Genomic DNA, 26,311 nt, shown 5'->3' with positions numbered 1-26,311 from the left:
TCTCTCTCTCTCTCTCTCTCTCTCTCTCTCTCTCTCCTCTCTCTCTCTCTCTCTCTCCTCTCTCTCTCTCTCTCTCTCTCTCTCTCTCTCTCTCTCTCTCTCTCTCTCTCTCTCTCTCTCTCTCTCTCTCTCTCTCTCTCTCTCTCTCTCTCTCTCTCTCTCTCTCTCTCTCTCTCTCTCTCTCTCTCTCTCTCTCTCTCTCTCTCTCACTCTCTCTCTCTCTCTCTCTCTCTCTCTCTCTCTCTCTCTCTCTCTCTCTCTCTCTCACTCTTGTGTGTGTGTGTGTTATCTCTCTTGTGGTTCATCAATTCATTTAAAATGTATGTGCATGTTAAGCAAAATTATAATAATATGCAGATCTAAATTAAGTTATGTTAAAAAATGGACACTTTTTATCATTGAAAATTGTACTTTAATGCAGTATGACCATTTATTTTCAAATTTGTATCTGTACATACAGTTATAATGTGTTAAGTTTGATGTGATAGTTCTTTGATTATAATTGTTTTCTGTTCCTGTTGACCCTATATTAGGGCGATGGCTGGATGTAAAAAAGCATATATTCTTGCTTATCTATTACCCTCGATAATAAAGATTTTGTCTTGTCTTGTCTTGTCTTCTACTTACTTGCACCCGTTCCTGTATGTCAACTTCCTTGTTGAAAGAATATATTATGTAGATTTGGGTGAGTATGAATTTTTTCCTTGGCAAATTTTAAACTGTAAACCGTTAAACTTTCAACAGCATATTTTAGCGTTTAGATACGGAGATCATGTTCCTGTTTGACGCCTTTGCATAGAAAACACAAAGAAAACAATTTTATTGGCCGACTGACGAAATGGCGGTTGTTGATTTCCGGATGCGCCCCTCTATCTATGTCTCTCTGTGTGTCTGTCTGTCTGTCTGTCTCTCTCTATATATATATATAGGGTAACAGTAAACAGTAAAGTATCAACACCATCAGATACTATTCACAAGTGTGGTCGCTGCGGCAGAGACTGCCACTCTCGCATCGGGCTGCACAGCCACAGCAGGCCCATTCTGATCATCATCGCTCCACGGCTATCGCCAGTTATCTCTCTGACCGGACGCTAAAAGTCCTACGCGAATCTATCAAAACAAGAATACAGAGTTATCTCCCATATGTTGTTCGCGAGAAGTGTTCGCGAGACGAAAATGATTGCAGATTGGCCGACTCCGACAGTGATCTCCGTTCTGTTCTTCACAGTTATGATAAAGACATCGTTCTAAGGTCAAAACAAGTCGAAATTTTGGGACTGCTGCCGGAAGGAGACCGTAATATATGGTTGCATCACTGTCAGAAAAAATCGTCTGCTCCAGGGAGCGCCGAAACCAAACGGTTGATTACCACGTGACACTTTTGCCATGTTTAGAGTTGTTTGCACAGTAAATACAGCCGCGAAAAATAGCTCGCTTGAAACTGTCTTACATATCAATTCCTTTGTAATTTACAAATTACACAACACCATGAAAAATCATTATCGACGATCGCGAATCTGCTTATATCCATAACACATTACGAAAAGATCTAAATATGTAAAACAAAATCGATTTCCTCGCCAGACAAGGAAAACCAAGGCATCCTGTCAGGGATAGAATGAGCCGAACTCATTTTGACCTGAGGTCAGGATGAAGCAGGCGCTGTTCCAGCGCCAACTGACTTCTACAGGCGCAGATCCATGGCCCCACGGGACCGACGGATGCTGACGATATATAAAATATCAGATGTTGTGAAAGAAACTATTGAAAGTCAGCAGAGACTTTCTTCTAAGATTTGTTAAAATCTCTTAGCAGAGCAAAAGAGAGAGAGAGAGAAAAGTGTCCCTTCACAGAGAGCCCTATTGGGGAAATCAGACCCTCCTCGGACGGGACCAAGATTTCAAAGAGAAGCTAACACCCCCGGAGGGGAGAGCGTATCAACAGAGAAATCTATCCCAGAGGAGGACCATTGTTTTACTACCAAGACCAGATACGTGTTTCGACACTAATGTGTCTCATCAGTGGTCTGATGGTAAAAATGGCGAGAGTTGTCAACCCATGGTATCCAACCAAGAAGTAAACCACTCTCTGAGTGCTAGCTTCTGTTGGCATGGGAGACTACCCTCATCTGACAATATCCAAGAGGATTCCTGTGAAGGGAAACACTTTGATTCAAGGTCAAAGTGTGGAATCTAAATTTGTTAAGAGAGAATTTTGAAATTTAGACAAGTTTTAACCAAGAAATTAGGTTAAAACAAGAGAAATTTTTGTATATCTATAAATATATATAAATTTTATATATTTATTAACAAAAAATATTCTTTTTTTTTCAAGTCCGGACTGCATTTTCGAATACACGCCTCCTACCCCCTCCCCCCTCCAAGGAAACAAATTTTCATGGCATGTCATTCAAAACAAATTCGTAATGAAATGCAAGCTAAAACAAGAACTTACCTGGAACAGCAAAAACTCGGGATCCGACAAGAGGAAGGAGATGACAAAAAGAAAGTCCTATAGCCCCGAGCAAGGAGGAAAGAAATGCTGCAAGCTCGAAGACGCCACGCCGGCGCAGGCGGACACACTCGAGACGATTTGTCACAATATTGGAGAGGTGTAAATCGAGCCCGGAGTTCGACGCAGAACGAACGACTTCCGTCACTGGGAACGCTGAGCATACTACATGTATGCGCATGCGTGTTTAATTTGAGAATATCAGCCAGATTTTGAGTTTCACAGCCGGTTGATCTTATACTTAAGGTAGGTTTTTTTTAACATTGTAACAAAACAAAACTCGTCGGCGAAACAGTTTAATAAGTCAAGTTTACATTCTAAAGACTTTCAAAAATTGGAACGGATTGCTAAAAAGAGAAGTAATATGGCCACAGTTCTCTTTCCATTAAAAGAAAAATAAAACTCAAATAGTTACAAATAAAGAATAATTACAGAATATTAGCAAGTAATTCAGTTTAATCAGTAAAGTAGACATTGCAAAGGCTTTGAGAAATTGGAACAGATTATTACAGAGAGAAGTAAACAGTTCTTTTTCAGTTACAAAGAAAATGAAACTAAAATGGTTTCAAGTAAAGATTAATGATAGAAATTAAATATTAGGAACTAATTCAATGATGACAGCATTTTTTTTCTAACTTTAAGGTGGAGATAAAGTAAGCTGTGACGTACAACAGTTGCAGTTTTTAATTGCTTCGTGCGTTTTTGTTTCTTGACCAGTACTCTTGATTATGGTACCGTTGTGTTCCTGAGACTCTGCACTTACCTTTGATTTAAGGCTCGCTGTGTATAACTGGATCAAACACGTGATAGTCGCTTAAATGAATCAAGTAATTAGATTTTTCCGACTAAGGTACATGCTGTGACTAATCAGAATCTGGCAGTCAGGACGGTAGCAAAGCAACAGTTGCTCTACATCCTTATGAACCCGTGTACGTATGTTTGGATTTGAGTATCTGCTAGAGGAAGTAGATATCAGCAAAATATTCATTATGGCCGCCATTTGTATTTCATATTTTTCAAAATATCTACTTCCTCTAGCAGATCATCAAAACCAAACAAACCTACACGGGTATATAAGGATGTAGACCACCTTAACTTGCATTGGCACACATGTGAAAGTGCCGTATATTCCCCAACTGCAAATGTCTACATAAGATCTCCCTTGCGCTTCAGGCGCGATTTACATCCAAATATTAAGGACGTTCTCCCTCCGGTCCATTTACACGCAAGTAGAGACTTTAAAAAGTCTTTTGGAGCTGCACAGGCGCGTGTCTCCCATAAGTATCCAAGCGCCTGTGTCATGGCGAGTCAGCCTCAAAAATACCTTAAATTATGGTAACCTTTGCCTTATCTCTCATATTGCTTTCATCAAATTCATACGGAAATACATTAACATTGTCTTACTTCCATTTTATAAATGTACATAGATGATAAGAGGAAATGATAATCATAAAAGAAACCTAAATACTAGAATTAATAAATGTTGATACGTCACGTGACCATGAGCAGCAAATGTCATTGATAACAAAAGTTACAATCATGACATATATACAAAATACACAGGTAACAGAAACAAGCTAGAAGCTCATAGTGGTGTTCCTGCATGGACAGTACAACGTAAGGCGGTAACGGCTGAACAATTCGTCTAAATAAACCAAATCTATTAATAACATAATAAGCAAATGTCATTCCCTTGTTTGTGTTTTCATTGACTGATTGTGTGTGTTTATTTACATGTTTTTTCTGTCTCTCCTTTGCACCTTACCATAAAGTACAATAATTGTATATGAAGCCTGACACACACGTCAGGAGCGCATTTGTATCGGGTGCTTAACTCAGTAAATCAACAGCCAAACACAAGAAACGTTTTCTTCATTGAAGTTGAATATTGTATCTTCTTTGCATGCTTGAAGATATCAAATAACCAAACGGAAGTAAGCAAAGCAGTGAAGATACACAAATGATGTTGGTTTTTTTACACCAGGACTGATTTTGAGTCAGATTGACGTCTTCATTTTACACTCCCTATTTGCAAGCCATATTTCTAAACTCTTCACGTGAACTCGTGCACATGCACTGGTCGCCTTGACTTTCTGTTTGTACACTGAAGTGTATTATTATTTTCTTTGTTGTCACAACAATAGGCGCCTGAAAAAAAGAAATCGGTTTCTACTTATTCCCCAAGCAATTGAAATAACATTGGTAATTGTTATGTACACACACACACACTCTCTCTCTCTTTCTCTCTCTCTCTCTCTCTCTCTCTCTCTCTCTCTCTCTCTCTCTCTCTCTCTCTCTCTCTCTACACACACACTCACACACTCACACGCACACACGCACACGCACACACGCACACACCACAACCACCACCACCACCACCAAAACAAACAGTCTCAACTTGTCCAATGAGGTACATTTTACACGGTTCGGTTTTGTGTTTGAAATCATGACATCACACACCGGCACAAAAACCTGAAATAACTGCATGGTAAGTGTAATACTACAAATAAAAGGTCTATGTGACGCAGTCTACACAGGCGGCGATTCTTCATGCAACACTTTTTTTGGTGCTCATTTCATCTGCGTATTAGGCAGCGCTAAAATCAAAAGAAGTGAAAAACGAGACTTCCACGTTGAAGATTCAGACCGGTTTCACTAATCGTATTTTGACAAAATAACATGTTTTATACGATGTCATTGACACCCGCTTTGAAAGGTGTGTTGTTCGTTTGCTGTTGTTGTTTTTTCTCAGGAAAAACTCCGTGATGGTGGGCCCTATTTCACTACTTTGGTAAATTATCTTTGCAAAAGTAACTGCACCGTCATCAATTAATAATTTAGCGCAATTAAGCAAGCAGCCAGGGCGTTGATTTTTTTTATTTTTATAGATGTGACCAAGAGGAGGGGGGGGGGTTCTTATCCGATGCTAAAGTCTGGCCAGATAATCTGAGATCATGAGTTCTTTTGGGAAGGTTTTCTTGTGAATTTGCCCTTAAAGGCACAGTACGCCTCCCGTAAACCATCACATATACTGTCAGGCTTTTACACACAGTTCAAACACCCTTTCGTTTCAATACTCACCGCTTGAGAACATCCTAGGTGCGTAAAGAGCGAGCAATTTTCAAAGAATTAATTTTGCGGATTGTCTGATCAGACAATCGGACGGTGCGTTTTGGCGCTAGACCTAACTTTTAAAATCTTCACACAAACATTCTTAAATCATAAAAGATTTTTTTTTTCATCAAGACAAGATCAGTACAATTCGAAGTTTTGAAAGATTGAAAAAAGAAATGCCCGGAAGCAGGGTCACGCAAGGTCGTGGTTCTCGTAGCAAACGACAGTGATGCCTACCGCCAGTTCCTCTGAACAGTCAAAAGCCATCGCTAGAGTTCGTGTGAATCGCAGCCGTTTGTTGCGTTTAGATTCAGAGGTACATAATAACGTGCTATTGCAGATACGCTTACGGCGAGTCGCATTGAAATCACAAACTGACGACTACATTGTGAAAAAAAGGAAACTGGATCACACGGGTTCACGATGGCTCAGGGGTTAGATAAACCACGCAAAAATAAATTCTTTGAAAATTGCTCGCTCTTTACGGAGGGCACCTAGGATGTTCTCAAGCGTAGCTAGCGGTGAGTGTTTAAATGAAATGTGTTTGCACTGTGTGTAAAAGCCTGACAGTATCTGTGATGGTTTACAGGAGGCTTACTGTGCCTTCAAAGTCGGAAGAATAACAGATATTCCGTCAATTAGACACACTTGCAGTTATATACTTGAAAAACTCCGTAACTATGCCAATTAATTACATTCATGAGAGAGGGGAACAGCTTCCTTATTCACACTCTACTGTTTGTGCGTCCGATTCCCTTCATCGTCAGTGGTGGGTCACGTTTTATTGCTAAAAGGGGGCGGAAGTGGGGGGGGGGAGTGGAGTAGGACAAAACAAAAATGTACCGCGTGTGTGTGTGTGTGTGTGTGTGTGTGTGTGTGTGTGTGTGCTTGTGTGTGTGCTTGTATGTGTGTGCGTGCGTGTGTGTGTGTGCGCGTGTGTGTGTGCGTTCTTGTGTGAATGTGCGCGAGTGCGTCAGTTCGCATTGGCGTATGTTGACGTGTGTGCGTGTGTGTGTATTAATGGCGGAAGGGGGGGGGGGAGTAGGTCAAAGTATAAACAAAGGCAGAACCAAGTGCAAAATGTACCGCCTCCGAAGACTATCCAATACATCTAAGCATTGAAGACTGATTTGAGTAAGTCAACGTTCAAACACTAATTCTAAGGCATTCCTCGTGCAGTCACCATCACAACCCCCAACCCCAACTATTTAGCTTTATGTTCGATTTCTGACAGATTATTGCCCAGGAGTATTCCTTTCAAATCAAGGGATTTTGTTTGAATTATTTCTTTAACGAACACGAGTGGCAATCTGCAAAATGATTTAAACAAATTCTCAGACCCAAAGATCTTTGAGTCTTGAGATTGAGATTTTTTAATGAATACATTTTACTCATTTTACCGATTGTCCCTCCTGTTCGATATTAATTCACACACACACACACACACACACACACACATCTCCACACAAGAAGTCGTCAGGATATTAACTTTCGGAGTGTGCCCAAGTGAATAAAGCCTTGAATCTCGACTTGAGTTTCAGCATATTTTTGTGAAAATCCTAACAGGTGTATCCAAGAAAGAGTACAGCGACTTTCCTTGTACTTTTTACATTTAGTCAAGTTTTGAGAGTGCACGGCCTTATGCAAAGCAGAACAGTTCCTTACACAAACAGTTGCTCTTTCTATCGGTTGTTCTGACTGTGTCAGTGTATGTAAGTACATGTACTTTTCCACTTGTTATTCACAACCCTTTTCTTCTAACAAGGATATGTATCAAAACATTTAAACATAAAAAAACAAATAAATACAAAAAGGATATGAAAAACCCCTACTTTTATCAAGTAACAGACGCGTGGCCGGATGTATGAAAGTCAATCCACAATATTTTCATACATCCGGTTAACCGGATTAGTAAAGACCGGATGTATGAAAGACAAAAAGTGGGTCCCGACGACTTTCTTACATCCGGTCTCGACTGTAACTGATATTTAGGCAACCTTTTTGTATGTTTTTTCCTTCTTGTTTTTACATTTAGTCAAGTTTTGACTAAATGTTTTAACATAGAGGGGGGAATCGAGATGAGGGTCGTGGTGTATGTGTGTGTGTGTGTGTAGAGCGATTCAGAGTAAACTACTGGACCGATCTTTATGAAATTTTTCATGAGAGTTCCTGGGTATGATATCCCCAGACGTTTTTTTCAATTTTTTCGATAAATGTCTTTGATGACGTCATATCCGGCATTTTGTAAAAGTTGAAGCGGCTCTGTCACACCCTCATTTTTCAATAAAATTGATTGAAATTTTGGCCAAGCAATCTTCGACGAAGGCCGGACTTTGGTATTGCATTTCAGCTTGGAGGCTTAAAAATTAATTAATGACTTTGGTCATTAAAAATCTGAACATTGTAATTAAAAAAAAATTTTATAAAACGATCCACGGTTGTGTGACGTGTCTAGTGTGTTGGCGAAGTGTCTTGTGCTTGTCACTTCTCGCTTTCAGCCCTCACCGCTGGCTAGCACCGTCTGTCCTTTTTAGGACAATGCGAAAAGAGAGCAGAATGCGTCAGTCTCTCCTGCCAGTACAATAACCTCTCCACAACAAGCCCTATGTAGTGCCTCCATCGCGGCGACAGGCGTAAACTGGGTACCGCAAGGCCCCAGGCTAGACTACAAGGACTCGGAGGAGGTTGGCCCCTAGACGTGCGGCATGCGGGCCCACCGGTGTGTGGAAACGCCCAGGTACCCACGAACCAACCTCCAGCTATGGGTCAAATAGCCGAGCAGGATAGGCTCGTCAACCCTGGCAGGCAGCTATCCTAAGAGAAGACCACTCTGAATTCAAAACGAGGGTAGAGGAGGCTCATCATCCATGGAAGGAAACTCGTCTAGGAGAAGGAAAACTCCGAAATGAAACCCACGCAGTCCCTCGAAGACGGAACGGCACTGGCCTTTTTTAGGCGGGGAGCAGACCGGGTGCCTACGCTATCCTCGACAAATGGTTGTGTCATCAACGATCCAAAATTACGTTTATCGTATTCTTCATCATTTTCTGATTCCAAAAACATAAATATGTTATATTCGTATTAAAAACAAGCTCTTAAAATTAAAAATATAAAAATTATGATTAAAATTACATTTCCGAAATCGATTTAAAAACAATGCCGTAGGGATACACTCTTTGGTTCGACTCAGCTTGACTAAATGTATTTTCGCCTTACGCGACTTGTTTTTTTCTCCATTGCTGCGTTGTAGTTTTCTTCAATGGTTTTTTTCTTCTAAACTCTTCGTTGTTGGTGTTATTGTTTCCTTTGTGTGTGTGCGTGCGTGTTTGTGTGCGCACTCTCTCTCAAAGACAGACACACACACGTGCGCGTTCTCACTCACGCACTCTCTCTTTCACACACACCATTGCTAACATACATAATACAGGCACCCGTACCACACACAAACAGAAACACACACAGACAAAAACATACACACCACTACCACCACGCTTATTCAGATACAAAAACACCAGAGACTTTCATTTGTTCTTTTGCTTAAATTCGTACAAAATTTACATTTTTCACGACACCAGAGGCTAACTATTTAAAGCTTAGGTTACTGCAATAATTGTTCTTTCTTTATTTGATGTTTAACGTCGTTTTCAACCGTTCAAGGTTATATCGCGACGGGGACAGGGGGGGGATGGGATAGAGCCACTTGTTAATTGTTTCTTGTTCACAAAAGCACTAATCAAAAAATTGCTCCAGGGGCTTGCAACGTAGTACAATATATGACCTTACTGGGAGAATGCAAGTTTCCAGTACAAAGGACTTAACATTTCTTACATACTGCTTGACTAAAATCTTTACAAACATTGACTATATTCTATACAAGAAACACTTACAAGGGTAAAAGGAGAAACAGAATCCGTTAGTCGCCTCTTACGATATGCTGGGGAGCATCGGGTAAATTCTTCCCCCTAACCCGCGGGGAGACTGGCTACCAATAGTTACAATAGTTACAATTCAAAGATTACAAACTGCATCAAAATGTACACTTTTTTGTTTGGCAATCGTTGCATGTACAGCGGTACCTGCAATGTGAGACCTCTCCGATGAGAGAATACCTCCCAGGAAAGGACACCTGTCCGTTTGTTTGTATATGGACCCTTTTGTCTAGTTCCGCGGGTGTCCTTTCATCGCAGGTACCACTATACTTTCGTACTACACAGAAAGAAAATACACGTTTACAGCAATATTGGCAAATAAAATAAAATAAAACAAAACAAAAAACAAGCAGACACACACAAAATTGTGCTTCGAATAGTCTTCCAACCTTGTTCTAGTCTAAAACTACACTCGACCTCCAGTCGCTTTGCGACTAATCATGTCCTAACGTGTTTCTTGGGCAAAATTAAAACTAAAAACAATCTGTTGGTGTACAGGTTGTGTGCTCTGACTGTTATCTGGAGACAATCAAATGCACTAAACTAGGTCAACCCTGGGACAGAAACAAAAACCCACACTCCTGCGTACAGATTATTGCAGCAGAGGTTCAGGGATAGACTGAATTATTTAAAGCTTGCCAAGCCTGTACAATGGTGTCTAATGCCGGCTCTAAAGCAACCTTTGGTTGGGATAATTCGTATTGCTGAGTTGGTAACAATCCCTTGGTGTCATGTTCTGTTTAATCGCACAGGCATAACGAAATCCCCTGCAAAGGGCAGACACGGGGCTTGCGTTACCATGCACCCGTGTACGCATGCAGACGCATGAGTACACAAACACAAGTGCTTGCTGAGGTCGTAATCAATGCACAGCCAATGGTAGTTAGCCGTATTATACTTGTTGTTGGCAATAGAGTGACCTGACATGAAACATGTTTCAAAGCCCTCTGGGCCCAAAACAATAAAATACTTGACTTGACTTGACTTGACCCACTACACGTGAATGTGAGGTTTTGAAGTTTATTCAGATAGGCCATTAAAAGCTTCACAGACAAGGAAGCATATAAAAAGAGAGAGGGGGGGGGGGGGGAGAAGAGATCTATAGAGAGAGGGGGGGAGGAGAAAGAGAGAGAAGGGGGAGAAGAGATAGAGAGAGAGGGGGGGGGGAGGGGAGAAAGGGGGGATAGAGAGGGGGGGGGGGAGAAAATGAGAAATAGAGTGAGAGGGGAAGAGAAGAGATAGAGAGAGAGGAGGGGGAGGAGAGATAGACGACGGGAGGGGGGTCCCACAATGAATAATAATCCGGGATGTCTGACGCAGGTAAGACCAGAAATCAATATTAAGAGTGCTTAGATCGGCACACCATTGGATTATTGATAAGGAGTATTTTGGAGCAAGTGCAAGGAAGTGTACATAGAAAGGGGAAAAGAGAGATTGGATTGTTTAATCACATAGGCCATTGTCCCCTATGAAAAAAAAGAGCGAGACAGAGAGAGCGAGAGAGAGAGAGCGAGAGAGAGAGAGAGAGAACGAACGAACGAACGAACGAACCAACTTTATTTTTCGAGGGTAATGGAGTAGATACAGCAAAGATCTTTTTTCATCCAGCCCTCGCCCAAGAGGGAATTAACTAACCAGTGCATAATATTAAAGCAGAAGAAGAAGCAAAGCAAAAACATAAAAACATGGTTATTAAATCAGACAAAGAGGAAAAAAAAATGTTCATAGCATACATGGTCATTGGTAATGGTATACATTAAAACACACACTTTGACACACACGGTCACATGCACACAGACACACACAGACATACATGCACATACAGACACACACGCACACAGACACACGCACACACATACACACACACATACACACACACACACGCACGCACACACACACACACACACACACACACACACACACACACATACACATTGTACACATAATCATTAAAAAAAAAAAAAAAACTTAACTGAAGAGAGAGAGAGAGAGAGAGAGAGAGAGAGAATCGATATGGGCCCCTAATAGCCGTTACATATCGCCAGTCTGTCCACAGTTTGGGACATTCAAGTCTCCCAGGGAGACCACCTGGGATGTCCCCTACGTCAATTGTCTGCCCCCCGCACTTCACAAACAAAAATGTCCCCAAACCCAGAACACCCTCCCCTTTTGTTCAAGTGCCAATGCGTGTGTGTGTGTGAGAGAGAGAGAGAGAGAGAGAGAGAGAGAGAGAGAGAGAGAGAGAGAGAGAGAGAGAGAGACAGAGACAGAGAGAGAGAGAGAGAGACAGAGAGAGAGAGAGAGAGAGAGAGAGAGAGAGAGAGAGAGAGTCTATTATCTCATAGCCTTTTCGACCAGGAAGAGAATCAAGACAAGAGAAACTTTATATTTACGTGATAAAAAAAGGAGCATAGTAGAATGAGAGAGCAAGAGAATGGGATTGAGATTTGGAGAGAGAGAATGAGGGGGGGGGGGGGGGGGGGCGGGCAGAGATAGACCGAAAGAGGGGGGGGGGGGGGGGGTGTGTGATGGTCCATTGTCTCATATCTTTGTAGACAAGGAAGAGAATCAAGAAATACGTGAAACAGAAAGGAGCAAAACAGAATGGGAGAGCAGGAGAATGGGATAGAGATTTGCAGAGAGACCTAGAGAGAGAGAGAGAGAGAGAGAGAGAGAGAGAGAGAGAGAGAGAGAGAGAGAGAGAGAGAGAGAGAGAGAGAGAGAGAGAGAGATTTGCAGAGGGAGAGAGATTTGCAGAGGAAGAGAGAGAGAGAGAGAGAGAGAGAGATTTGCAGAGGGAGAGAGAGAGAGAGAGAGAGAGATTTGCAGAGGGAGAGAGAGAGAGAGAGAGAGAGATTTGCAGAGGGAGAGAGAGAGAGAGAGAGAGATTTGCAGAGGGAGAGAGAGAGAGAGAGAGAGAGAGAGAGAGAGAGAGAGATTTGCAGAGGGAGAGAGAGAGAGAGAGAGAGAGAGATTTGCAGAGGGAGAGAAAGAGAGAGAGAGAGAGAGATATTTGCAGAGGGAGAGAGAGAGAGAGATTTGCAGAGGGAGAGAGAGAGAGAGAGAGAGAGAGAGAGAGAGAGAGAGAGAGAGATTTGCAGAGGGAGAGAGAGAGAGATTTGCAGAGGGGGAGAGAGAGAGAGATAGAGAGAGAGAGAGAGAGAGAGAGATTTGCAGAGGGAGAGAGAGAGAGAGAGAGAGAGATTTGCAGAGGGAGAGAAAGAGAGAGAGAGAGAGAGAGAGAGAGAGAGAGATTTGCAGAGGGAGAGAGAGAGAGAGAGAGAGATTTGCAGAGGGAGAGAGAGAGAGAGAGAGAGAGATTTGCAGAGGGAGAGAGAGAGAGAGATTTGCAGAGGGAGAGAGAGAGAGAGAGAGAGAGAGATTTGCAGAGGGAGAGAGAGAGAGAGAGAGAGAGATTTGCAGAGGGAGAGAAAGAGAGAGAGAGAGATTTGCAGAGGGAGAGAGAGAGAGAGAGAGAGAGAGAGATTTGCAGAGGGAGAGAGAGAGAGAGAGAGAGAGAGAGAGAGAGAGAGAGAGAGAGAGAGAGAGAGAGAGAGAGAGAGAGAGAGAGAGAGAGAGAGAGAGAGAATGAATTCAGCAGATTTGAGCTTGGTGAAGAGATGAAGGGAAAATAGATTCATTATGTATGTGTCTGCACATTGCACATTCTGAAATCCCCAGTCTTACTAAAAAAAAAAAGAAAGAGTAGGGTTCTGGGTACCACAGGGTCCAGTGACACAAGATGGACTTTTCTGCTTTTGCTTGTCAAAATCTGCACTTCCTAGTTTGTAATTGTTTAAACTACAGCTTAGTTTTCTATCAAGTATCATCTATCTATCTATATATATATACGACTTGTGTCTGTCTGTGTGTGTGTGTGTGTTCGCGATGCACGGCCGAAGTTCTCGATGGATCTGCTTCAAATTTGGTGGGCATATTCAGGTAGACCCCGGACACAACCTGGTCGATGAGAATTTTCAACATGTGCTCGCAGCGCTGAACCGATTTTGGTTTTTCTGTTCATCTTCCCAGATCCATTCCCAGTAACTCTTCCTTATCTTCTCCAGTGTTTTGCGTTTATCTCCCTTCCTTCGTGTGGCGTCAATCCATATTCCCGTTACTATTTTTAGAAGGTAACGCTCAATCCATATTCCCGTTACTATTTTTAGAAGGTCACTGTCCACAACGCTTTCATCCCGGCGAAGCAGGGTATTACTCTTCCTTATCTTCTCCAGTGTTTTGCGCGTTTATCTCCCTTCCTTCGTACGGTGCGCTGGCAAAGCCGGCGTCCCCGGGTATTCGGCTCTACTTCTTCCCGGCGGAAAAAAATTAAGTTTATGTTAAAGTTTCCTGTCTGATGTGGGGGCCAGTGGCATATGCACTTCGATAAACTGTAACAGCTCAGCTCCTACCGGTGAATGTATAATGAGCATATGCATATCTATAAAAGTAGCACGCCAAATAATTGCTGAAGGTGCATATTCAACTCTGCCCTAAGCCTTACCTTTTGCTTGACCTCTTATGCGAATTGGTCAGAAACGGAAAAGAAGTAAAATAAAAATAAAGAAATAAAGAAATAAATATTTATCAATTCTTTCATCAAAACTTGAGTTTCAAACTTAAAATGCAACAAACAAAAATAAAACAATGCTACAACGTCCTGGATTGGCCGAGGATTCATTTAATGTGGCAACATATTTTTGATGGAACTGACAACAACTGGATGCAGTGAAAAGGAAATTGCAACAATTTTCGAAATCAGATTCAAAAGTTCAGAACATCCTTTGAGTTTAAACAAATCAATTACATACCTTTCTCTTAAGCAGTAGGTTAGATAATAAATGTATCCAAACTCAGCAGCAGCATTTCATGACTTAAATTAATCAAAATACCAAGTGTTTCTTTACAAAGGTTTTCGCTCCTCAATGATAGAAACACAAGTTTTCAACCTCATTTTGTATTTCAGGCTTTGAATTGAACCAACAAACACACATGTCACATCAGTAGTCGGGTGTCAAAATCAAAGCATGAATCATACAATAACTATTACGTGAAAGTAAATATTACATTCAACCAGATCCTGTTGTTGGAACAAAATAAAAGTATAAGATGTGAAACGGACATAGGAAATAATGCCAATAGGACAGACTGTGCAATATCTACATTTCACATTTCAGCTTCTGATATGAAGTTTCATACAAATAAGCAATTATGCAAATATCTGGTAATTAAGTACATATTTAAAATAAGAACAAAACGTTCAGGTAAACTTGTTGCTACAAAAAAACAAACCACAATAACAATGTCCTGCAAACACACCAGGACACACACACACAAGGATACACAATCACACATACAAGGACACACACACACAAGGATACACAAACACACATACAAGGCCACACAAACACAAAGGATACACAAACACACATACAAGGCCACACAAACACAAAGGATACACAAACACACATACAAGGCCACACAAACACACACAATCACACATACAAGGCCACACATACACAAAGGATACACAATCACACATGCAAGGACACACAAACACAGGCAGACACACACACAGTGTTCAGTGAACACTCACCCCCATCTCCTCCCCCTGCCAACCATTTCATCCCTGCTTCATGCACACGCGTACCAAGTACAGTGGAACGCCCTTGTTTAAGACCCCCCAATTTAAGACTCCCTCCCTTTAAGACCCTGCTTTCTCAGACTTTGTGTTCAGAACCTGTGTAAACGTACCCCCATTTTAAGACTCCCTCCTTTTTAAGACCTGATTTTCTCAGATTTTGGGGGTCTTAAAAGGGGGGTTCCACTGTACCAGACATGGGAACGACACCATCTACAACCATCTGTAAATAAGGATGATGCAGACACATTTCTCTGAACTCCCTTGGAAACACCCTTTTCTGTAACTTTGCTTTGAAAGCTGAAAGTGAAAGTCTGAAACATGCACCTACAACATCTACCTCAATGTTTCACCAGACTTCTAGCTTTTCTTCTTGTCCTGGTATGGAGTGCTAGCTGAATGCATAACTGAAAAGTTGAAGTTGTGAAAGGATGAATAGAAAAAGGGTGATCTCACCAAAAGCTTGGCTATTTGATGCAGTCAACTTGTATGCGATTCACTTAGAAACCCAAGTTAAAAATAAAAAAAATTGCTCTGCGCATAATGGAAGTTGATAGTATGCCAAGAAATAGTCTTGGCTAACTTATAGTTACCGTAACGAAGCCTTTGGCAAAATATTTGAAATTCTTTTGGTGTGATCCAGGGTTAGGGAATAGTAAGGTACAGTATGTTAAATTAAATCAGTATTTAAACAATCTTTTCTCATCATCTGAGAAACTTTCATCATCTAAAATCTTAGCTACAACATCTTAAAATCGCCAGAGGGTTCCCATCCCTGATACTATCTAGATGATTTGTACACAAACCAATCAATAAACGCTTCTGAAATCTTCAACCCAAAACTCACAAGCTAAACAAACTGACACGAAAGTAATCAAAATTTGAAACAAGCACCATTTTGAACAGAAAGTACATGAACAAGTGTTTAATATCATATGTGCATTTCGGTTTGAAATGGAACTTAATTTCTATGCCACAAAATCTAGTCCAAAGAAGTCCACAGCTACAGTCTCAATTGCTCCCTCTTGCATACATATTTTTAACATCAAAATCACATTTGGGGTGATTGTTATAATGCCAAATTAACTCGTTTCTTCCTCTCACCTTTAAGCTTGTTTCACTTGGATTAACTCATTGTCTCCCAGGTACGGATATATCCGTACCCACTCATATGGCTGTATCTGACCAGGTACGGATTAATCCGCCAAGACTGTTAGCTTCAGTCGCTTCCTGTAACGTCCATTTAACGCCTGCATTCCAGCGTGTTGATACAGTTTCTACACAGTTACTACAATTCTGAGTGACCTGCTGCAGCACAGCTGGTCTCGGCTAAAAAAAACTTGGTCAACATAGGTGGGGTAGAAAGTATTAAACAGAAACTCACAAAATAACATCAGTTTTAAACACATGGTAACATTTTGTGTTTGACGAAAGACAGATTATGAACAAATAACAAGGTAAGGAATACGGGAAATGAAAAACAGGCTTACAATATCATGCACCAGCATCCCTAATTCATACATTGCCTTGTGTGTATCACTGTATGAGAGGCAAACATGGGGTATATAACTTGTGTAAATAGTATAAGGCCAACAAAAAAAAAGGTCTGTTTACGGTAACCCGACCGACCCTAGTTTTTTCGCGCGACCCTAGACTTTTTTTTGGCATTGGGAAAAAAAAAAAATAAAATAAATCTTGTTTTTTTGGCAAAATAACGTAAAAATATGGTTTTTTGGAGAAAAAAAAAATTAAAAAAAAAATCCCGACCTACCGACCCTATTTTTTGGGCCTATGTTACCGTAAACAGACCTATTTTTTTGGCCTATGTTACCGTAAACAGACCTATTTTTTTGGCCTATGTTACCGTAAACAGACCTATTTTTTTTTGGCCTGAACACTTGTCAGCATCTGCTTTTATTGTTAGACACCAATCTTATTTTTCATAAAAACTTGATTTCTTTGCAATCCACCACTGCACCTTCCAGTACATGTAGTTGTACCATTGCACAAATAGAGCCCTTTTCATGTTTCTGTCCACTCAACTTGATATAAATAATTCACCCATATCATAAAGGCGACCATGTTGAATGTATCTCAGTGCTAACTCAGGGGAGCTGAAGAACACTGGTTTCACAAAATCACACCTGATTTTATTTTTCAACAGATTATTCCTTTTTTCTTCTTCTTTTTTTGTGTGGTTGCAGTGGCTTCTTAAAGTGAATCCTACACCAAAATTGCAGAAAATGTTGGAAGGTCTGTGATTGGTATGTGCCACATGACAAACAGTGCAAGTATCAACAAAGTTGTCCCAAACTTTCCACTCATCGCGCTAGGTGCTTCATAAATCGGTATTGCCTAAATCAGTAAATGGCAAGGATTCATTCAACGACAAAAAATGTCATTTCATCAAAGCAGCCAGTCAAAATAAGGTAAGATAACACAGCAATAGCTTTGCTTTGATAAGATTTGACACATGTAAGCAAAACCAGTTAAACTGACGGGCTCATAATTTCTTTTCTGGTATTTTCACGAAAGTCATTTTGCTTTGAACAAAATTTGAAAGATACTGAGTCCAAGTTTAAGAAACTGAAAAGTGCTTGGGCCAAAAAAAAAAATAGGTCTGTTTACGGTAACCCGACCGACCCTATTTTTTTCGCGCGACCCTAGACTTTTTTTTGGCATTCGGGGGGGGAAAAAAAAAATTCTTTTGGTTTTTTTGTGCAAAATAACGTAAAAATATGGTTTTTTGGGAAAAAAAATAAAAAAAATAATCCCGACCTACCGACCCTATTTTTTGGGCCTATGTTACCGTAAACAGACCTTTTTTTTTTTGGCCTTATAAAATGACACAGGTGAACAAAGTGACATGAACATTTGTAACTTTGACTATTGCTACCTAGATATAAATACAGAATAACATGATGTAAGTACACATTTGTGATTACTTTCTTCCCCTCTGAAGATTTTGTTCATCTCCTATGGCACATTACCATTTTGATCGTTTAAAATAATTTGTTTGTTGAAATTGCTCTTTTTTTAAGGCGAAAAACTAAGAGAAAATACAAATTTTAAAACAACATTTACATACCTGATACATGTATACCTGACACTTACAAAGTGAGGTTCACTAACCAAGTTTGTACACTACATAAGAGAGAGAGAGAGAGAGAGAGGGAGGGAGGGAGGGACGGAGACAGACAGAGAGAGAGAGAGAGAGAGAGAGAGAGAGAGAGAGAGAGAGGGAGGGACGGAGACAGACAGAGAGAGAGAAAGACAGAGGCTTATAACAATGCCAAATATAATTATATGATCACAACTTGATCATCAGAACTCCACTTATTTGATCACAACCAAACCTATACATACCAGCTACGCACAACATATGTACACGTATTTAACAACTGATTTCAGGTGATAAAAACTACCTGTCTCCACACTGCTTTCATTTCAAACTGTCACGGTAATGCAGGGGTGCACCAGGTCTCACTTCCCAACTTGAAGAAATCACTTGTGAGTCTGTCCAAACCATGGCCCGTTTGTGGCACAATATGCGGAACATTCTCTTGATTCGTACCGTTCTGATCTTGTGGCTGCTTCTTGATTGGATCTTACTGTCGACATGCTGCAGCACGAGATTTTGCTGGAGCCTTATCAAGATAAACTCTGCCAAAAAATGATTGCACCCATTTTTGTACCCCAACTAAAACATTCATTCAAATGACATGGGAATGAATGTTTTAGTTTGGGTACGAAAAGGGGTGCAATATTTGTTTTGGCAGAGTTTAGCATTATCACTCAGGGGACTTCTTCAGTAAAGAGAACAATTTCTTTGAAGTCTCAACGCTGAAGTTCTGGAAGTCCTTTTCAAAGAGGATTCGATATGTGACTGTACATCTCTGACACAACGTCAACGGCTGGCAAGTGAAAGTTCCTGGTAGTGTCAACACACCATAATTATATTCTGCTGTTGTTCAAAAGTAATCAAATGCGTCTTCGCGCACGCTGAAGTACAGCGGTACCGGCGATGCGAGGCCCCTTTGATGAGAGGACACCTCCCATAAAAGTACACCTTTGGCTGTCGCTTTGTTTACTATCTTGACCAAAATGTACCTGTCATGTCAGGCCACCTGCAATGTAGGGACACTTGTCCCAAGGGCGTCCTTTCATGGCAGGTACCACTGTAGTGCCTTTCTCTGTGTCCAAAGCTAATCACCGGAGAGTCTGCAGTGTCCCACATCATGATATGCTTGCTGGAGTCACACGGCCTCATCACTTGTAGTACTTGCTGGCCGACTGGGGGCCTATCGTGGCCCACTTGGAGGTTTTGCTCTTGGGTGTCTTGGTCGATTTGGGTGTCATGAAATGTACTGGGGAGCTCTCCTCCTGCAATCGTATAGATATGTCTTACATTTTTAAACAAAAAGAGGACACTGCAGTAACCAGATTACTTTCTTTATCAATATTTGGGCAGCGACGAAATGCCTTCTTCAGGATGGTAGGATGACAGTATGGTATAAAGTCTCAACGCTGAATGTACAGTGTATCTGTCTGTCTTGAAGGTCAGTCTTTGTTCCTCGACTCTCAGCCAAGCTTTAAAAGCTTTGAAAGACTCTTACCTCATTACTGGTTATTAGAGAAGAAAGATGTTGGTCTTGCACACATGCAGTGCGCACACAAGTTTAAAGTTTATTCCTGTAACACCTTTCCAGGCATACAGGATAGTAGCAACAACAAGAGGCGAAGCCATCAAGGCTCACGTAAGAAATCGACAAACAGTAACACAAACTCAATCACACACACACACACACACACACACACACACACACACACACACACACACACACACACACACACACACACACACACACACACACACACGGCACACACACACAGAAAGAGCATAGGTGAAACTGTGCAAGAAAGCGAGACACTAGATCTAGATCTGTCTGTCTGCATGTAGCCTACTTACAAGGACACGACTGCCAACTAGTCTCGGCGCGCTCAAAATAATAATGACCGAGACTGTCAGTACTTCCTTCGCGTGACGTCTAACCCTCTTACGTCATAATGTGACGTCAATGTAATGTGACGTCTTCAAATGTTAGAGTTTCTACCACAGACATACACACGCACAGACGCACGCACGCACGCACGCACAGACAGACAAAGTTACGATCGCATAGGCTACACTTACGTGAGCCAAAAATGACACAAAAGCTGTATAAAATGTTCATAACAACCAATACCAACCAGACATTTTCGTACAAAATAAAAATAAAATATTTCCAGAATAAATACATTTTACCAAGCTAAATTTTGCCCTATAGCTTCAAGACATCAATCTAACTGCATCCTGAGTTTTGTTTTCGTGCAATCACACATGCTAACATGGACAGTATTGTGTACCCACCTGTAATGAGTATGCTCCCAGACTGATGCAGTCGCTGTCCTCAAAGTGGGACATCCCTGAGGGAGACTCCTCCTGTAATCACAAGCACAGGTGTTACACTGTGACATCATCAACATGTACACACATTCCAACAGAATACAGTGGACCCCCCCCCCCCCCCCCCCTCTCTAAGACCCTCAGTTTAAGACCCCCTCCCGTTTAAGACCCCCTCCTGTTTAAGACTCCCTCCCGTTTAAGACAGTTTTCTCACATTTTCTGTTCATAACAGCTGTAAATTTACCATTTTAAGACCTGATTTTTTCCGATTTTCGGAGGTCCTCAAAGGGGGGGGGGGGGGGGGTTTCCCACTGTACTCCAAGTCTAATCTTCCAAAATTATGGAATGTTTCATCATTGACAAAAGAAAAAAGTTCACTCGAACTTTGACCTGACTATGACAAAAGGTTTGACGAGTTTGTCAAAATGACTGCAAAGTTGTTGGTGATTTGAGACCAGTTTCATAGTTTGCCGCCTGCCCACACCAAACGACATAACTGGAGGAAATGAGAGGAAAAGCCTAAGCAGGGAATAACAGAAATTGGGGGTAAAAAACAAAGCAAAAAACAAGAAACTGACCGTCAAGTCAAAGGTGCTGGCCCCCAGTCGCCTGGAGTGGGTCAAATCTCCCCCTTGCGGGTCACGCATGAACGGACTGAAGACGTGCGACACTGCCCGCTTTAACTTGCCCGGCGTCCGGTTGATGGAGAAGGCTCGACTCACTCGCTTGGAGATCCTGTTGCCACCAAAATATTGAAAATAAGTTAATATTCTGTCAGCTTCATCTCTCTTTATTTATTTGGTGTTTAACGCCGTTTTCAATCGTTCAAGGTTATATCGCGACGGAGGGAAGGGGAGTGATGGGATAGAGCCACTTGTCAATTGTTTCTTGTTCACAAAAGCACTAATCAAAAATTTGCTCCAGGGGCTTGCAACGTAGTCCAATATATGACCTTACTGGGAGAATGCAAGTTTCCAGTACAAAGGACTTAACATTTCTTACATACTGCTTGACTAAAATCTTTACAAACATTGACTATATTCTATACAAGAAACACTTAACAAGGGTAAAAGGAGAAACAGAATCCGTTAGTCGCCTCTTACGACATGCTGGGGAGCATCGGGTAAATTCTTCCCCCTAACCCGCGGGGGGACCAGGGAGGGGTAAATCCTTCCCCCTAACCCGCGGGGGGACCAGGGAGGGGTAAATCCTTCCCCCTAACCCGCGGGGGGACCAGGGAGGGGTAAATTCTTCCCCCTAACCCGCGGGGGGACCAGGGAGGGGTAAATCCTTCCCCCTAACCCGCGGGGGGACCAGGGAGGGGTAAATCCTTCCCCCTAACCCGCGGGGGGACCAGGGAGGGGTAAATTCTTCCCCCTAACCCGCGGAGAAAAGTGACAACTCTTTCCCTGACCTGTTTACCCTAAACCCGAGGCAAGAGTACTTTCCCAAAAAGTTGAGTGTATTTTTCAAAAAGTTGGTGTACTTTGCAAGCAAAGCCATATGGGCTAGGGAAAATGTACGCGTGGGTGCAAACGTGTTTGTGTAAGAATAGCATGTCTTGTGAACACCTTCAGAATTTAACTCCTTCCAATACAACAGGGATAAAACAATTTTATTTACCTGTCAGTTTATAGCATTATAACCAGTGTCTTCCATGACCAAACAGATTGATAATGAAAAGATGAAGTTCGTGAAATAACATCTGCGGTTGACAGTGGCAAGTTCATTTTTACAATCATCTCAGAAAACATTGCTTCAGCACGGACTACAGCCTTTTCTTCTGGCAGGATTTGCTTTGCGGGAATGAACTTCATAGCTTTCAGCGGATTTCTTTGCAGCAACCTTGTCCAGGTGAGATTTGGAACTGCAGTGTCGTTCGATGTCATATTTCCCAGCATGGGCAACGGAGAAATCTGATTTACAATACTTGCAGTGTGCATGACTTTTTCCCATAGTAGACTCCACAATTCCTGGCTCTTTCTTATATTTCTCCAAGAAAATCTGCTGCTTCTGCTGTTTAGATTTGGTACAGTCATCCGAAACTGGCAAATTTTTCCGCTTCATTTTGCCACGATTGTCCAGACGATCGCACGTGCCAACAACTGAACAAGGTTTCCACAGCTGAAGACTCGCTGTCTTGGTTATCTCCCTTCGACCGAAACCGGTATCAGTTGTACCATCCCGTAATCAGCACACCAACACCGGAAAACGTATTCTAGACTTTTTCTTATGCGTATTTTGTGCGTGTGTCGCGTATTTGCGTACCGATAATAATTTGGCGTACAAAATACGCCCAAATCGTACTGGTAAACAGGTCTGCTTTCCCCACTAATTTACTAAACAAGGGATCAAGAGACGATGTGCGGAAATAACTGTGTGGGGTCTGTATGGGCTGTGAAAGAGTGAATACCCACCCTTGCTTTTGGGGGACAAATAAATGAACCATGCTCCTTGTCCACGTGTTTCAGACGCAACCCTTGCTAGTGATTGGCCCTGTAGTGATTGGCCCGTGCAATGTTTGTCCCCTAAAAGCTAGGGTATTCAATCCTTCACAACCCATACAAACCCCACACACTTATTTTCGGAATGCGTCTATTGTACTGTATAAGACAAATTTACAGTGACAAAGCATGGAACCAAAACACACCATTGGACTGTATAAGACAAATTTACAGTGACAAAGCATGGAACCAAAACACACCATTATACTGTATAAGGCCTAAAAAAAAAATAGGTGTGGTTACGGTAACCCGACCTACCCTATTTTTAGGGGCCGATCCTATAACTTTTTATTACATTTGTTAAAAAAAAAAAAACAACCGAGTGCAAAAAACGCAATGAAAGCGAAAGCGCCCGTGTCGCACACTTATTTCCCTGTCAAGTAGGTTTAATTTGTACACATTAGAAAAAAAAGTAAAAAAAATAAAAAAGTGATTGCCTACCTACCTACCCTATTTTTTTTGGCTATGTTACCGTAACCACACCTATTTTTTTTTTTGGCCTAAGACAAATTTACAGTGACAAAGCATGGAACCAAAACACACCATTGGACTGCAGAAGACAAATTTACAGTGACAAAGCATGGAACCAAAACACACCATTGGACTGCAGAAGTAACCATCTAATTAATACGCCAGAGATACAGTGGTCAGTGCTGAAAGTCCACAAAATGGGGCACTCGCCTTTGGCTAGTACTTCTCATAATTTACCAGCCAGAGAGCAAATTTTACTCGCCAAACCAACCATTTGTTTCAGCAACTTGACTCGCCTTTGGTGAGTAGATCAACATTTCTACTCGCCATTTACAGATTTCTACGCCGAACTTGTCATGGCTAGTAAAATACTCGCCACTTTCAGGCCTGGTGGTACCTGCGATGTGAGGCCTCTCAAAATGAGAGAACTAATCCCCCAAAAGGGGGACACTTTCTCTTGCTGCTTTGCCTATCAACTAAAAGGTAGCTGTCATAAAAATACACCTGCAATGCAGGGATCATGTTTTTGGCAGGTCTCACGGGTGTCCTGACATTGAGGATACCACTGTAAGACCTTTTCAAAGAGATGCTGTTTTTAAAGAGCACACTTACTTTGAAGTCAAGGTGCGTCTGACAAGATCCTTGGTGTTGACGTGGAACTCATCACCACACACCTGAGCCATCACAGACTCCTGCACACATACACAGTTCATGTTACAGGGATAATGTTCGCATTCATTCTCTTCCGCAAATGTGTTAATGCTCGCATTCATTCTCTTCCGCAAATGTGTTGAAATAGCCAGGAACAAGAGGCGAAGCCATCAAGGCTCACGTAAGAAATCGACAAACAGTAACACAAACTCAATCACTCTGTCACACACACACACACACACACACACACACACACACACACACACACACACACACACACAGAAAGAGCATAGGTGCAACTGTGCAAGAAAGAGAGACACTAGATCTAGATCTGTCTGTCTGCATGTAGCCTACTTACAAGGACACGACTGCCAACTAGTCTCGGCGCGCTCAAAATAATAATGACCGAGACTTTCAGTACTTCCTTCGCGTGACGTCTAACCCTCTTACGTCATAATGTGACGTCAATGTAATGTGACGTCTTCAAATGTTAGAGTTTCTACCACAGACATACACACGCACATACGCACGCACGCACGCACAGACAGACAAAGTTACGATCGCATAGGCTACACTTACGTGAGCCAAAAAGTGTCAACGAATTTTGAAGTTTACTGGCAAAGTCCATCCCTTGAAAACAGTTCTTCTCACTATCTAAGAACAGCACAGGCTTTTACATGGGATAAGACCATCCCTCCACTTGGTCACATACCTTTTACATGGGATAAGACCATCCCTCCACTTGGTCACATACCTTTTACATGGGATAAGACCATCCCTCCACTTGGTGACATACCTTTTACATGGGATAAGACCATCCCTCCACTTGGTCACATACCTTTTACATGGGATAAGACCATCCCTCCACTTGGTCACATACCTTTTACATGGGATAAGACCATCCCTCCACTTGGTCACATACCTTTTACATGGGATAAGACCATCCCTCCACTTGGTCACATACCTTTTACATGGGATAAGACCATCCCTCCACTTGGTCACATACCTTTTACATGGGATAAGACCATCCCTCCACTTGGTCACATACCTTTTACATGGGATAAGACCATCCCTCCACTTGGTCACATACCTTTTACATGGGATAAGACCATCCCTCCACTTGGTCACATACCTTTTACATGGGATAAGACCATCCCTCCACTTGGTCACATACCTTTTACATGGGATAAGACCATCCCTCCACTTGGTCACATACCTTTTACATGGGATAAGACCATCCCTCCACTTGGTCACATACCTTTTACATGGGATAAGACCATCCCTCCACTTGGTCACATACCTTTTACATGGGATAAGACCATCCCTCCACTTGGTCACATACATTTTACATGGGATAAGACCATCCCTCCACTTGGTCACATACCTTTTACATGGGATAAGACCATCCCTCCACTTGGTCACATACCTTTTACATGGGATAAGACCATCCCTCCACTTGGTCACATACCTTTTACATGGGATAAGACCATCCCTCCACTTGGTCACATACCTTTTACATGGGATAAGACCATCCCTCCACTTGGTCACATACATTTTACATGGGATAAGACCATCCCTCCACTTGGTCACATACCTTTTACATGGGATAAGACCATCCCTCCACTTGGTGACATACCTTTTACATGGGATAAGACCATCCCTCCACTTGGTCACATACCTTTTACATGGGATAAGACCATCCCTCCACTTGGTCACATACCTTTTACATGGGATAAGACCATCCCTCCACTTGGTCACATACCTTTTACATGGGATAAGACCATCCCTCCACTTGGTCACATACCTTTTACATGGGATAAGACCATCCCTCCACTTGGTCACATACCTTTTACATGGGATAAGACCATCCCTCCACTTGGTCACATACCTTTTACATGGGATAAGACCATCCCTCCACTTGGTCACATACCTTTTACATGGGATAAGACCATCCCTCCACTTGGTCACATACGATTTACATGGGATAAGACCATCCCTCAACTTGGACACATACCTTTTACATGGGATAAGACCATCCCTCCAC

General features: G+C 41.8%; 1 protein-coding gene across 1 annotated transcript; it reads right to left on the bottom strand.

The window, feature by feature from the left end:
* Positions 1–13,724: 13,724 nt before the first annotated feature.
* On the bottom strand, positions 13,725–24,302 carry LOC138945692 (uncharacterized). The gene is made up of 4 exons (XM_070317180.1): positions 24,229–24,302; positions 21,220–21,376; positions 20,606–20,677; positions 13,725–19,578 (listed from the first exon to the last, which is right to left on the bottom strand). The coding sequence occupies exons 1-4, from the start codon at positions 24,297–24,299 to the stop codon at positions 19,465–19,467; spliced, it is 414 nt and encodes a 137-aa protein (XP_070173281.1). The 5' UTR covers positions 24,300–24,302; the 3' UTR covers positions 13,725–19,464.
* Positions 24,303–26,311: the final 2,009 nt, after the last annotated feature.

This window comes from Littorina saxatilis, linkage group LG13 (genome assembly GCF_037325665.1).
Source record: "Littorina saxatilis isolate snail1 linkage group LG13, US_GU_Lsax_2.0, whole genome shotgun sequence".
Classification (NCBI taxonomy): domain Eukaryota; kingdom Metazoa; phylum Mollusca; class Gastropoda; order Littorinimorpha; family Littorinidae; genus Littorina; species Littorina saxatilis.
The sequence above is the reverse complement of the archived record's forward strand: the minus strand, read 5'-3'. Positions and strand labels throughout refer to the sequence as shown.

Coding starts and splice junctions, on each gene's coding strand:
- LOC138945692 (XM_070317180.1), bottom strand. CDS start 24,299: ATGGCTCAGGTGTGTGGTGATGAGTTCCACGTCAACACCAAGGATCTT. Junction 21,377..24,228: donor AGACGCACCTTGACTTCAAA/GTAAGTGTGCTC, acceptor TGGTGGCAACAG/GATCTCCAAGCGAGTGAGTC. Junction 20,678..21,219: donor CCAGCACCTTTGACTTGACG/GTCAGTTTCTTG, acceptor TTGTGATTACAG/GAGGAGTCTCCCTCAGGGAT.